This window comes from Somniosus microcephalus, chromosome 3 (assembly GCF_052327205.1).
Source record: "Somniosus microcephalus isolate GS21.2 chromosome 3, FLI_Smic_1.0, whole genome shotgun sequence".
In the NCBI taxonomy this organism is placed as follows: domain Eukaryota; kingdom Metazoa; phylum Chordata; class Chondrichthyes; order Squaliformes; family Somniosidae; genus Somniosus; species Somniosus microcephalus.
This window is the reverse complement of record NC_140989.1, coordinates 279115688-279130479: the sequence shown is the minus strand read 5'-3', so window position 1 is coordinate 279130479 and position 14792 is coordinate 279115688. Positions and strand designations below refer to the sequence as shown.

The 14792-nt window shown below is 56.8% G+C and overlaps 1 protein-coding gene across 2 annotated transcripts in view; it reads right to left on the bottom strand.

Annotated features, from left to right (window-relative positions):
• Nucleotides 1–14792, bottom strand: part of LOC147121994 (nmrA-like family domain-containing protein 1) — a 100121-nt gene that overhangs the window by 65583 nt on the left and 19746 nt on the right. Inside the window, exon 2 of one of the 2 annotated variants that reach the window (XM_085982610.1) lies at nt 9956–10175. The exons of the other annotated variant lie outside the window; for it this stretch is intronic. Coding sequence (XP_085838736.1) covers nt 9956–10165 — 210 coding nt within the window. The 5' untranslated portion in view covers nt 10166–10175. The remainder of the gene's footprint in view (nt 1–9955; nt 10176–14792) is intronic. 2 annotated transcript variants of the gene reach the window in all.

The following is a 14792-nucleotide window of genomic DNA, read 5'->3' as shown; positions in this document are numbered from 1 at the left end:
AGAGACCGAGACCAGGGCCTAGTGTTGTCAGGGAGCAGAGATCCAGACCTGGGCCTAGTGTGGTCAGGGAGCAGAAATCAAGACCAGGACCCTACAGTGTGGTCAGGGAGCTGAGATTCAGACCAGGGCCTAGTGTGGTCAGGGAGCAGAGATTGAGAACAGGATCTAGTGTGACCAGGGCCTAGTGTGGTAAGGGAGCAGAGATCGAGTCCAGGGCGAAGTGTGACCTGGATGCACAGATTGAGACCAGGGCCCTACAGTGTGACAAGGGAATAGAGATCGAGACCAGGGCCCTATAGTGTGGTCAGGGATCAGAGTTTCAGACCAGGGCCTAGTGTTGTCAGGGAGCAGAGATTGAGAACAGGGTCTAGTGTGACCAGGGCCTAGTGTGGTAAGGGGGCAGAGATCGAGACCAGGGCGTAGTGTGACCAGGGTGCAGAGATTGAGACCAGGGCCCTACAGTGCGACAAGGGAATAGAGATCAAGACCAGGGCCCTATAGTGTGGTCAGGGATCAGAGTTTCAGACCAGGGCCTATTGTGGTCAGGGGGCAGAGATTGAGAACAGGGTCTAGTGTGACCAGGGCCTAGTGTGGTAAGGGAGCAGAGATCGAGACCAGGGCCTCGTGTGACCAGGGAGCAGAGATCGAGACCAGGGCCCTATAGTCTGGTCAGGGATCAGAGATTCAGACCAGGGCCTAGTGTGGCCAGGGAGCAGAGATCGAGACCAGGGCCCTAGAGTGTGGTCAGGGAGCAGAGATGGAGACCAGGGCCTAGTGTGGCCAGGGAGCAGAGATCGAGACCAGGGTCTAGAGTGGCCAGGGAACACAGATCGAGACCAGGGCCTAGTGTGGTCAGGGATCCGGTATCGAGACCAGATCCTAGTGTGACCAGGGAGCAGAGATTGAGACCAGGGCCTAGTGTGACCAGGGAGCAGAGATTGAGACCAGGGCCTAGTGTGGCCAGGGAACACAGATCGAGACCAGGGCCTAGTGTGGTCAGGGATCAGGGATCGAGACCAGGGCCTAGTGTGACCAGGGAACACAGATCAAGACCAGGGCCTAGTGTGGCCAGGGAACACAGATTGAGACCAGGGCCTAGTGTGACCAGGGAACACAGATCGAGACCACGGCCTAGTGTGACCAGGGAACACAGATCAAAACCACAGCCTAGTGTGGTGAGGAAGCAGGGATCAAGACCAGGGCCTAGTGTGGCCAGGGAGCAGAGATCGAGACCAGGGCCTCGTGTGGCCAGGGAGCAGATATTGAGAGCAGGGCCTAGTGTGGTCAGGCAGCAGAGGTTGAGACCAGGGCCTAGTGTGGTCCGGGAGCAGAGATCGAGACCTGGGCCAAGTGTGGTAAGGGAGCAGAGATCGAGACCAGGGCCTACAGTGTGGTCAGGGAGCAGAGATCGAGACCTGGGCCTAGTGTGGTCAGGGAGCAGAGATCGAGATCAGGGCCTAGTGTGGTCAGGGAGCAGAAATTGAGACCAAGTCCTACAGTGTGGCCAGGGAACACAGATCGAAACCAGGGCCTAGTGTGGCCAGGAAGCATAGATCGAGACAAGGGCCTAGTGTGGTTAGGGAGCAGAGGTCGAGACCTGGGGCTAGTGTGGTCAGGGAGCAGAGATTGTGACCAGGGTGTACAGTGCGGACAGGGAGCAGAGATTGAAACCAGGGCCTACAGTCGGACCAGAGGGCAGAGATCAAGATCAGGGCCTAGTGTGACCACAGAGTAGAGATTGAGACCAGGGCCCTATAGTGTGGTCAAGTAGCATAGATTGAGACCAGGACCTAGTGTGACCAGGGAGCAGAGATCGAGACCAGGGCATAGTGTGGCCAGGGAGCAGAGATTGAGACTAGGGCCCTACAGTGTGGTCAGGGAGCAGAGATCGAGACCAGGGCCCTACAGTGTGGTCAGGGAGCAGAGATCGAGACCAGGGCCCTACAGTGTGGTCAGGGAGCAGAGATTGAGACCAGGGCCCTACTGTGTGACCAGGGAGCAGAGATTGAGACCAGGGCCCTACAGTGTCATCAGGGAACAGAGATTGAGACCAGGGCCTAGTGTGACCAGGGAACAGAGATCGAGACCAGGGCCTAGTGTGAGCAGGGAGTAGAGATTGAGACCAGGGCCTAGCGTGGTCAGGGAGCACGGATCGAGACCAGGGCCTAGTGTGGCCAGGGAGCAGAGATCGAGTGCAGGCCCTAGTGTGACCAGGGAGCTGAGATTGAGACCGGGGCCGTACATTGTGGTCAGGGAGCAGAGACCGAGACCAGGGCCTAGTGTTATCAGGGAGCAGAAATCAAGACCAGGACCCTACAGTGTGGTCAGGGAGCTGAGATTCAGACCAGGGCCTAGTGTGGTCAGGGAGCAGAGATCGAGAACAGGGTCTAGTGTGACCAGGACCAAGTGTGGTCAGGGAGCAGAGAATGAGAACACAGGGTCTAGTGTGACCAGGGCCTAGTGTGGTAAGGGAGCAGAGATCGAGACCAGGGCCTAGTGTGACCAGGGAGCAGAGATCGAGACCAGGGCCCTATAGTCTGGTCAGCGATCAGAGATTCAGACCAGGGCCTAGTGTGGCCAGGGAGCAGAGATCGAGGCCAGGGCCCTAGAGTGTGGCCAGGGAGCAGAGATGGAGACTAGGGCCAAGTGTGGCCAGGGAGCAGAGATCGAGACCAGGGCCTAGTGTGGCCAGGGAACACAGATTGAGACCAGGGCCTAGTGTGGTCAGGGATCAGAGATCGAGACCAGATCCTAGTGTGACCAGGGAGCAGAGATTGAGACCAGGGCCTAGTGTGACCAGGGAGCAGAGATTGAGACCAGGGCCTAGTGTGGCCAGGGAACACAGATTGAGACCAGGGCCTAGTGTGGTCAGGGATCAGAGATCGAGACCAGGGCCTAGTGTGACCAGGGGACACAGATCAAGACCAGGGCCTAGTGTGGTCAGGGATCAGGGATCGAGACCAGATCCTAGTGTGACCAGGGAGCAGAGATTGAGACCAGGGCCTAGTGTGACCAGGGAGCAGAGATTGAGACCAGGGCCTAGTGTGGACAGGGAACACAGATTGAGACCAGGGCCTAGTGTGGTCAGGGATCAGAGATCGAGACCAGGGCCTAGTGTGACCAGGGGACACAGATCAAGACCAGGGCTTAGTGTGGCCAGGGAACACAGATTGAGACCAGGGCCTAGTGTGACCAGGGAACACAGATCGAGACCACGGCCTAGTGTGACCAGGGAACACAGATCAACACCACGGCCTAGTGTGGTCAGGAAGCAGTGATCAAGACCAGGGCCTAGTGTGGCCAGGGAGCAGAGATCGAGACCAGGGCCTCGTGTGGCCAGGGAACAGATATTGAGAGCAGGGCCTAGTGTGGTCAGGCAGCAGAGGTTGAGAACAGGGCCTAGTGTGGTCAGGGAGCAGAGATCGAGACCTGGGCCAAGTGTGGTAAGGGAGCAGGGATCGAGACCAGGGCCTACAGTGTGGTCAGGGAGCAGAGATCGAGACCTGGGCCTAGTGTGGTCAGGGAGCAGAGATCGAGACCAGGGCCTAGTGTGGTCAGGGAGCAGAGATCGAGACCAGGGCCTACTGTGGTCAGGGAACAGAGATCGAGACCTGGGCCTAGTGTGGTCAGGGAGCTGAGATTGAGAACAGGGTCTAGTGTGACCAGGGCCTAGTGTGGTCAGGGAGCAGAGATTGAGAACAGGGTCTAGTGTGACCAGGGCCGAGTGTGCTAAGGGAGCAGAGATCGAGACCAGAGCCTGGTGTGACCAGGGAGCAGAGATCGAGACCAGGGCCTAGTGTGACCAGGGTGCAGAGATTGAGACCAGGGCCCTACACTGTGGTCAGGGAGCAGAGATTCAGACCAGGGCCTAGTGTGGCCAGGGAGCAGAGATCAAGACCAAGAACCTACAATGTGGTCAGGGAGCAAAGCTCAAGCCCAGGGCTTAGTGTGGCCAGGGAGCAGAGATCAAGACCAGGGCCTAGAGAGAGTGGTCATGGAGCAGAAATTGAGACCAGGGCCTAGTGTGACCAGGGAGCAGAGATTGAGACCTGAGCCGTACAGTGTGGCCAGAGAGCAGCGATCGAGACCCGGACTTGTTGTGGTCAGGGAGCAGAGATCGAAATCAGGGGCTAGTGTGACCAGGGACCAGAGATTGAGACCAGGGCCTAGAGTGTGGTCAAGGAGCAGAGATTGAGACCAGAGCCAAGTGTGACGAGGGAGCAGAGATCGAGACCAGGGCCCTACAGTGTGGTCAGGGAGCAGAGATTGAGACCTGGGCTTAGTGTGGTCAGGGAGCAGAGATTGTGACCAGGGTGTACAGTGTAGACAGGGAGCAGAGATTGAAACCAGGGCCTACAGTGGGAGCAGGGAGCAGAGATCAAGACCAGGGCCTAGTGTGACCAGGGAGCAGAGATTGAGACCAGGGCCCTACAGTGTGGCCAGGGAGCAGTGATTGAGACCTGGGCCTAGTGTGATCAAGGGAGCAGAGATCGAGACCAGGGCCTAGTGTGACAAGGGAGCAGAGATCAAGACCAGGGCCTAGTGTGACCAGGGAACAGAGATCGAAACCAGGGCCTTGTGCGACAAGGGACCAGAGATTGAGACCAGGGCCTAGAATGCGGGCAAGGAGCATAGATTGAGACCAGGGCCTAGTGTGACCAGAGAGCAGAGATCGAGACCAGGACCTAGTGTAACCAGGGAGCAGAGATTGAGACCAGTGCCCTAAAGTGTGGTCAGGGAGCAGAGATCGAGACCAGGACCTAGTGTGGTCAGGAGCAGAGATCGAGACCTGGGCCAAGTGTGACCAGGGAGCAGAGATTGAGACCAGGGCCCTACAGTGTCGTCAGGGAACAGAGATTGAGAGCAGGGCCTATTGTGACCAGGGAACAGAGATCGCGACCATGGCCCAGTGTGACCAGGGAACAGAGATCAAGACCAGGGCCTAGTGTGGCCAGGGACCAGACATTGAGAGCAGGGCCTAGTGTGGTCAGGGAGCAGAGATCGACACCAGGGCCTAGTGTGGCCAGGAAGCAGAGAACGAGACCAGGGCCTAGTGTGGTCATGGAGCAGAGATCGAGACCTGGGCCTAGTGTGGCCAGGGAGCAGATATTGTGAACAGGGCCTAGTGTGGTCAGGGAGCAGAGCTCGAGACCAGGGCCGAGTGTGACCAGGGAGCAGAAATCGAGACCTGGGCCTAGTTTGGTCAGGGAGCAGAGATTGAAAACAGGCCCTAGAGTGGGACCAGGGAGCAGAGATCAAGACCAGGGCCTAGTGTGGATAGGGAGCGGAGATCGAGACCTAGGCCTAGTGTGGTCAGGGAGCAGAGATCGCGACCTGAGCCTAGTGTGGCCAGGGAGCAGAGATCGAGACCTGGACCTAGTGTGACCAGGGAGCAGAGATCGAGACCAGGGCCTAGTGTGGCCAGGGAACAGAGATCGAGACCAGGGCCTAGTGTGACCAGGGAGCAGAGATCAAAACCAGGGCCTAGTGTGACCAGGGACCAGAGATCGAGACCAGGGCCTAGAGTGTGGTCAAGGAGCAGAGATTCAGACCAGGGCCTAGTGTGACCAGGGAGCAGAGATTGAGACCATGGCACTACAGTGTGGTCAGGGAGCAGAGATTGAGACCAGGGCCCTACAGTGTGGTCAGGGAGCAGAGTGATGCGCTATCAATTACTCATAAAAGACTGAGAGTTAAGAGAGTAACTAAAGGCTTTTATTAGCAAAGAACAGAGCATGCCTCTCGTGGTTGACTGGGTTCCAAGGAGGCAGGGGGCTGCAGGTCAATCACCTTTATACCTGGGCCTGTGTGGGTGGAGCCAGCGGAGACATGTTGAGGCATGCATAGGTACAACAGTGTGTAACAACAACAACAACAACAACAACAACAACAGTGGTTTACCACATTCACCCCTTGTTTAAAATTGAGTCCGGCGGGGTGAAGTGTACTAAAGGTTCGTGTAAGTAAGTCTATCAGGTGGCCTTTTATGCCGTCCTGATCGTCGTGGTGGCAGCGGTGATGGTGCAGCATCCAACGTTGAGTCTGGCGTCTCATTGAGTGGTTGGGTGGTCAATGACGGGTCCTGGGGCTGCGGCATGCCGTCTAGCGGGGTTGGGTTGTGGGTAGTGGTGGATGGCAATGGTAGTGTTTCAGGGGCACCCAAAGGTGCGAGATCTCGTGTGGGGGCCGTGTCCTCCCGCCCGTCCGGGTACGCTACGTAAGCGTACTGGGGGTAGGCGTGGGTAGTGGTGGATGGCGAGGGGGGTGTTTCGGGAGCACCCGAAGGTGCGAGGTCTCGTATGGAGACTGTGTCCTCCCGCCCGTCCGGGTACACCACGTAAGCATACTGAGGGTTGGCATGGAGGAGGCTCACCCTCTCGACCAGGGGGTCCGTCTTATGGGACCTCACGTGCTTCCGCAGTAGGACGGGTCCTGGAGAAGTCAGCCATGTTGGTAACGAGATCCCCGATGTGGACTTCCTGGGGAAGGAGAACATTCTCTCGTGAGGCGTAGCATTGGTGGCTGTACAGAGCAGTGACCGAATGGAATGGAGCGCCGCAGGGAGGACTTCCTGCCAGCGAGAGGTCGGAAGGCCCTTAGATTTCAAGTTTAAAAGGACTGCCTTCCAGACCGTCGCATTCTCCCTTTCCACCTGGCCATTCCCCCGGGGGTTGTAGCTGGTGGTCCTGCTTGTAGCGATACCTCTCGAGAGCAGGTACTGCCGGAGTTCGTCGCTCATAAAGGATGAGCCCCTGTCGCTATGAATATAGCTAGGGAAACCGAACAAGGAGAAGAGGTCATTCAGACATTTAATGACCGTGGTACTGGTCATGTCTGAGCAAGGGATGGCAAACGGGAAACGGGAGTACTCATCAATTATGTTGAGGAAGTACACATTGCGGTCGGAGGAGGGGAGGGGCCCTTTAAAATCGACGCTCAGCCGTTCAAAGGGGCGCGTGGCTTTGATCAGGCTTGCTCTGTCCGGCCTATAAAAATGCGGTTTGCACTCGGCACAGATTTGGCAGTTCCTGGTTATGGTCCTGACCTCCTCGATGGAGTAGGGCAGGCTACGGGATTTGATGAAGTGAAAAAACCTGGTGACCCCCGGGTGGCAGAGGTCATTGTGGAGGGTCTTCAGTCTAGCGACCTGCGCGTTGGCGCATGTACCACGTGATAGGGCATCTGGGGGCTCATTGAGTTTCCCGGGCCGGTACAAGATATCGTAATTGTAGGTGGAGAGTTCGATTCTCCACCTCAAGATCTTGTCGTTCTTGATTTTGCCCCTCTGCTTATTATTAAACATAAAAGCTACTGAACGCTGGTCAGTGAGCAGGGTAAATCGTTTTCCGGCCAGGTAATGCCTCCAATGTCGCACAGCTTCCACAATGGCCTGGGCCTCCTTTTCGACAGAGGAGTGTCGAATCTCGGGGCCCTGGAGGGTCCTTGAGAAAAAGGCCACGGGTCTCCCCGCCTGGTTAAGGGTTGCAGCTAGGGCAAAGTCAGATGCGTCGCTCTCCACTTGGAAAGGGATGGACTCATCCACTGCGTGCATTGTGGCCTTCGCAATATCTCCTTTTATGAGAGTGAAGGCTGCACAGGCCTCTGCTGTCAGGGGGAAGGAGGTGGACTTGATGAGGGGTCTGGCTTCGTCCGCATAGTTGGGCACCCACTGAGCATAGTACGAGAAAAACCCTAGGCATCTCTTCAGTGCTTTTTGGCAGTGGGGGAGGGGGAGCTCCATAAGGGGGCGCATCCTGTCGGGGTCGGGGCCGATGACTCCGTTCTCCACTACACAGCCAAGAATGGCAAGGCGCTTGGTACGAAACATACATTTGTCCTTGTTGTATGTTAGGTTCAGCCGCTGGGCCGTACGGAGGAATTTCTCTAGATTAACATCATGGTCCTGCTGGTCGCGGCCGCAGATGGTGACGTTGTCTAGATAGGGGAAGGTGGCCTGGAGCGCGTTCTGGTCGACCATCTGGTCCATCTCCCGTTGGAAGACTGAAACCCCGTTGGTGACGCCGAAGGGAACTCTGAGGAAGTGGTAGAGACGACCGCCAGCTTCAAAAGCTGTGTACTGGCGGTCCTCAGCCCTGATGGGGAGCTGGTGGTATGCCGACTTCAGATCAATCGTCGAGAACACCCGGTATTGTGCTATCTGATTGACCATGTCAGATATGCGGGGGAGTGGGTATGCATCTAGCTGGGTGTAGCGATTGATCGTCTGGCTGTAGTCAATAACTAGGCGCTGTTTTTCGCCAGTCTTCACTACCACCACTTGTGCTCGGCATGGGCTGTTGCTACTTTCAATAATCCCTTCCTTCAGGAGTCTTGCTACCTCGGATTTAATGAAGCTCCTATCCCAGGCACTGTAACGCCAGCTTTTGGTAGCGATGGGCTTACAGTCGCGGGTGAGGTTAGCGAACAAGGAGGGGGGGGGGACTTTAAGGGTGGAGAGGCTGCAAATGTTGCGCGGCGGGCAATTTAAAAGCTGCTGGCTGCAGACTGTGAGTGGGGGGAGGGGTCCGTCGTACGCTAATATGACACTCTTAAGGTTGCACTGAAAATCCAACCCCAGTAGAACGGCAGCGCAAAGATGGGGCAGGACCAGGAGTTTAAAATTTTTGTATTCTGTGCCCCTTACTGAAAGGGTCACTACACAGTAGCCACCGACGTCCGCTGACTGGGCTTTGGAAGCCAAAGAGATCCGATGTCGCGTCGGCAGGACCGGGAGAGAGTAACTGCGCACCGTGTCGGGGTGGATAAAGCTTTCCGTGCTCCCGCTGTCAAAAAGGCAGGTAGTGGCGCGGCCGTTTACCTTAATGTCCATCATGGACCTGGACAGTTGATGAGGGAGAGATTGGTCCAGCGTCACGGAGGCCAGCGTATGGTCGAGCGAGTCGATGTGGTCGTCAGATGAGGCAGTGGTTGAGTCCGGGTCCCCCGTGGTTGAAGTTGGAGACGTCCGAGATGGCGGACAAAATGGCGGCGCCCATGGTCCCGATCCCCACGCGGCTGGGGGAGTCCAAGATGGCGGACAAGATGGCTGCCCCCACGGTTCGCACGCGGCGCTGCTGGCGTTAGCGGTTTTACCTTTGCAGGCGCTGACATAGTGTCCTTTCTTCCCGCAGCCGGAGCAGGTAGCGTTTCTCGCCGGGCAGCGTGCTCTGGGGTGTTTTGCCTGGCCACAAAAATAACATTTCTGTGCCTTGGACATCGCAGCAGCAGTTGAAGGTGGCGGTCCCATGACCCAAGGTTGTGGCGTCCACGTTGCGGAGCGGTTAGGGGAGAAGGCGTCCATATTCCTGTGGGCCGCGTCGAGCGAGAGCGCGAGGGACACTGCCTTTCTCAGGTCCATTTCTCCCTTTTCCAACAGTCTCTGCCGGGAGTAGTCGGACCTTAGACCCGCAACGAAAGCATCTCGGATCAGTCCCTCCGTGTGTGCTGCGGCTGATGCTTCTTTGCAATCGCAGTCTCGGCCGAGTATCCGTAGTGCCCGTAGGAAGGTCTCCACCGATTCCCCGGGCTGCTGTCTGCGGGATCTTAAGAGGTGCCGGGCATAGACCTGATGTGCCTCAATAATTCCGAGACTCGAAGTTAGCAGAACAAAAACAAGGCTTTTATTAACTTAGAACGTAACACGTAAAAGAGAGTGATGTCTTCCTTCTGGAGACTGAGGCCGGACTGAGCCAGCCTACAAACGGGGCCAGGTATGGGCGGAGCCCTACACACAGCACATTCCAGAATACAATACAGCAAATTCCAGTACACAATACAATGAGGTCTGGGGGAAGGGAAATGACACTGAAACCGATCTCAGTCACAGGCAGTGATGATGATGAATATTTCATCACAAGACCGTATTTACCGGGCGTGCGTATTGCCCTTTTAGCAGACCGATAGCCGCCGCGTAGGTCGCCGCGTCCTGGATTATTGTATAAACTTGGTGGCTCACCTTTGAGGCCAGGATTTCCAACTTGTTTTCGTCCAGGGTCACAGTTGAGGCTTGCAGGTCGGCCTCGAAGCAACGCAGCCAATGCGCGAATTTGGTAGCCGAACCCGCTTCTTGGGGGTCTAGGTCCAGGCATGTTGGTCTGAGGGCTCGCAGCAGCTCCTGTTGCTCAGCGTTTGGTGCAGCAGCCTGCTGTTCAGCAAATGTCGACATTTTGTTTTTGCTAATAAAATTGATGCGCTATCAATTACTCATAAAAGACTGAGAGTTAAGAGAGTAACTAAAGGCTTTTATTAGCAACGACCAGAGCATGCCTCTCGTGGTTGACTGGGTTCCAAGGAGGCAGGGGGCTGCAGGTCAATCACCTTTATACCTGGGCCTGTGTGGGTGGAGCCAGCCGAGACATGTTGAGGCATGCATAGGTACAACAGTGTGTAACAACAACAACAACAACAACAACAACAGTGGTTTACCACACAGAGATTGAGACCAGGGCCCTACAGTGTGACCAGGGAGCAGAGATTGAGACCAAGCCCTAGTGTGGTCAGGGAGCAGAGATTGAGAGCAGCGCCTAGTGTGACCAGGGAGCAGAGATTGAGACAAGGGCCTATTCTGACCAGGGAGCAAAGATCGAGACCAGGACCGAGTGTGACCAGGGAACAGAGATCGAGACCAGGGCCCAGTGTGACCAGGGAACAGAGATCGAGACCAGGGCCTAGTGTGAGCAGGAAGCAGAGATTGAGACCAGGGCCTAGTGTGGTCAGGGAGCAGATATTGAGAGCAGGGCCTAGTGTGGTCAGGGAGCAGAGATCGATACCAGGGCCTAGTGTGGCCAGGAAGCAGAGATCGAGACCAGCGCCTAGTGTGGTCAGGGAGCAGAGATCGAAACCTGGGCCTAGTGTGGCCAGGGAGCAGAGGTCGAGTCCTGGGCCAAGTGTGACCAGGAAGCAGAGATCAAGACCAGGGCCTAGTGTGGTCAGGGAGCAGAGATCAAGACCTGGGCCTTGTGTGACCAGGGAGCAGAGATTGAGAATGGGGCCCTATAGTGTGACCAGGGAGCAGTGACTGAGAGCTGGGCCTAGTGTGGTCAAGGGAGCAGAGATTGAGACCAGGGCCTAGTGTGACCAGGGAGCAGAGACCAAAACCAGGGCCTAGTGTGACAAGGGACCAGAGATCGAGCCCAGGGCCTAGAGTGTGGTCAAGGAGCATAGATTGAGACCAGGGAGCAGAGATCGAGACCAGGGCCTAGTGTGGTCAGGGAGCAGAGATCGAGACCTGGGTCTAGTGTGGCCAGGGAGCACATATTGTGATCAGGGCCTAGTGTGGTCAGGGAGCAGAGATCGAGACCAGGGCCTAGTGTAACCAGGGAGCAGAGGTCGAGTCCTGGGCCTAGTGTGACCAGGGAGCAGAGATCAAGACCAGGGCCTTTTGTGGTCAGGGAGCAGAGATCGAGACCTGGGCCTAGTGTCACCAGGGAGCAGAGATTGAGAACGGGGCCCTACAGTGTGACTAGGGAGCAGGGACTGAGAGCTGGGCCTAGTGTGGTCAAGGGAGCAGAGATTGAGACCAGGGCCTAGTGTGACCAGGGAGCAGAGACCGAAACCAGGGCCTCGTGCGACAAGGGACCAGAGATCGAGACCAGGGCCTAGAGTGTGGTCAAGGAGCATAGATTGAGACCAGGGCCGAGTGTGACCAGGGAGCAGACATCAAGACAAGGGCTCTACCCTGTGGTCAGGGAACAGAGATTGAGACTAGGGCCCCACAGTGTGACCAGGGAGCAGAGATTGAAACCAGGGCCTAGTGTGGTCAGGGAGCAGAGATCGAGAACAGGGTCTAGTTTGGTCAGGGAGCAGAGATCGCGACCTGAGCCTAGTGTGGCCAAGGAGCAGTGATTCAGACCAGGGCCTAGTGTGGTCAGGGAGCAGAGATCGAGACCAGGGCCCTACAGTGTGGCCAGGGAGTAGTGATCGAGACCTGGGCCTAGTGTGGTCAGGGAGCAGAGATTGAGACCAGGGCCCTACAGTGTGACCAGGGAGCAGAGATTGAGACCAAGCCCTAGTGTGGTCAGGGAGCAGAGATTGAGAGCAGCGTCTAGTGTGACCAGGGAGCAGAGATTGAGACTAGGGCCTATTCTGACCAGGGAGCAGAGATTGAGTCCTGGGCCTAGTGTGGCCAGGGAGCCGAGATCGAGGCCAGGGCCTAGTGTGATCAGGGAGCAGAGATCGAGACCAGGGCCTAGAGTGGCCAGGGAGCAGAGATTGAGACAAGGGCCTAGTGTGACCGGGGACCAGAGATCGAGACCAGGGCCTAGAGTGTGGTCTAGGAGCAGAGATTGAGACCAGGGCCTAGTGTGACCAGGAAGCAGAGATCGAGACCAGGGCCTAGTGTGGTCAGGGAGCAGAGATCGAGACTAGGGCCTAGTGTGGCCAGGGAGCAGATATTGTGATCAGGGCCTAGTGTGGTCAGGGAGCAGAGATTGAGACCAGTGCCTAGAGTAACCAGGGAGCAGAGATCGAGTCCTAGGCCTAGTGTGACCAGGGAGCAGAGGTCAAGACCAGGGCCTAGTGTGGTCAGGGAGCAGAGATCGAGACCTGGGCCTAGTGTCACCAGGGAGCAGAGATTGAGAACGGGGCCCTACAGTGTGACTAGGGAGCAGGGACTGAGAGCTGGGCCTAGTGTGGTCAAGGGAGCAGAGATTGAGACCAGGGCCTAGTGTGACCAGGGAGCAGAGACCGAAACCAGGGCCTCATGCGACAAGGGACCAGAGATCGAGACTAGGGCCTAGAGTGTGGTCAAGGAGCATAGATTGAGACCAGGGCCTAGTGTGACCAGGGAGCAGACATCAAGACTAGGGCTCTACCCTGTGGTCAGGGAACAGAGATTGAGACTAGGGCCCCACAGTGTGACCAGGGAGCAGAGATTGAGACCAGGGCCTAGTGTGGTCAGGGAGCAGAGATCGCGACCTGAGCCTAGTGTGGCCAGGGAGCAGCGATTCAGACCAGGGCCTAGTGTGGTCAGGGAGCAGAGATCGAGACCAGGGCCCTACAGTGTGGCCAGGGAGTAGTGATCGAGACCTGGGCCTAGTGTGGTCAGGGAGCAGAGATCGAGGCCAGGGCCTAGTGTGACCAGGGAGCAGAATCACAGAATCACAGAATCACAGAAACCCCACAGTGCAGATAGAGGCCAGTTCGGCCCATCGAGCCTGCACCGACACATATCCCACCCGAACCCTGTAACCCCTACACCAACACATATCCCACCCTATCCCCGTAACCCCACGTATTTAAACCCCCTAACACGAACGGTCAATTTATCATAGCCAATCAACCTAACCCGCACATTTTTGGACTGTGGGAGGAAACAGGAGCACCCGGAGAAAACCCATGCAAACACAGGGAGAATGTGCAGAGATCGAGACCAGGGCCTAGTGTGGCCAGGGAGCAGAGATTGAGACCAGGGCCTAGTGTGACCAGGGAGCAGAGATCGAAACCAGGGCCTAGTGTGACCAGGGACCAGAGATCGAGACCAGGGCCTAGAGTGTGGTCAAGGAGCAGAGATTGAGACCAGGGCCTAGTGTGACCAGGGACCAGAGATCGAGACCAGGGCCTAGAGTGTGGTCAAGGAGCAGAGATTGAGACCAGGGCCTAGTGTGACCAGGGAGCAGAGATTGAGACCAGGGCCCTACAGTGTCATCAGGGAACAGAGATTGAGACCAGGGCCTAGTGTGACCAGGGAACTGAGATCGAGACCAGGGCTTAGTGTGACCAGGGAACAGAGATCGAGACCAGGGCCTAGTGTGAGCAGGGAGCAGAGATTGAGTCCAGGGCCTAGTGTGGTCAGGGAGCAGCGATCGAGACCAGGGCCTAGTGTGGCCAGGGAGCAGAGATTGAGACCTGGGACTAGTGTGGCCAGGGAACAGATATTGAGAGCAGGGCCTAGTGGGGTCAGGGAGCAGAGATTGAGACCAGGGCCTAGTGTGGTCAGGGAGCAGAAATTGAGACGAAGGCCTACAGTGTGGTCAGGGAGCAGAGATTGTGACCAGGGTGTACAGTGTGGCCAGGTGGCAGAGATTGAGACCAGGGCCTAGTTTGGCCAGGGATCAGATATTGAGAGCAGGGCCTAGCGTGCTCAGGGAGCAGAGATTGAGATCAGGGCCTAGTGTGGTCAGGGAGCAGAAATTGAGACCAAGGCCTACAGTGTGGCCAGGGAACACAGATCGAGACCAGGGCCTAGTGTGGCCAGGGAGCATAGATCGAGACAAGGGCCTAGTGTGGTTCGGGAGCAGAGATCGAGAACTGGGGCTAGTGTGGTCAGGGAGCAGAGATTGTGACCAGGGTGTACAGTGCGGACAGGGAGCAGAGATTGAAACCAGGGCCTACACTGGGACCAGGGAGCAGAGATCAAGATCAGGGCCTAGTGTGACCGCGGAGTAGAGATTGAGACCAGGGCCCTACAGTGTGGCCAGGGAGCAGTGACTGAGACCTGGGCCTAGTGTGGTCAAGGGAGCAGAGATCAAGACCAGGGCCTAGTGTGACCAGGGAGCAGAGATCAAGACCAGGGCCTAGTGTGAGCAGGGAGCAGAGATCGAAACCAGGGCCTAGTGCAACAAGGGACCAGAGATTGAGACCAGGGCCTAGAGTGTGGTCAAGGAGCATAGATTGAGACCAGGGCCTAGTGTGACCAGGGAGCAGAGATCGAGACCAGGGCATAGTGTGACCAGAGAGCAGAGATTGAGACCAGGGCCCTACAGTGTGGTCAGGGAGCAGAGATCGAGACCAGGGCTCTACAGTGTGGTCAGGGAGCAGAGATCGAGACCAGGGCCCTACAGTGTGACCAGGGA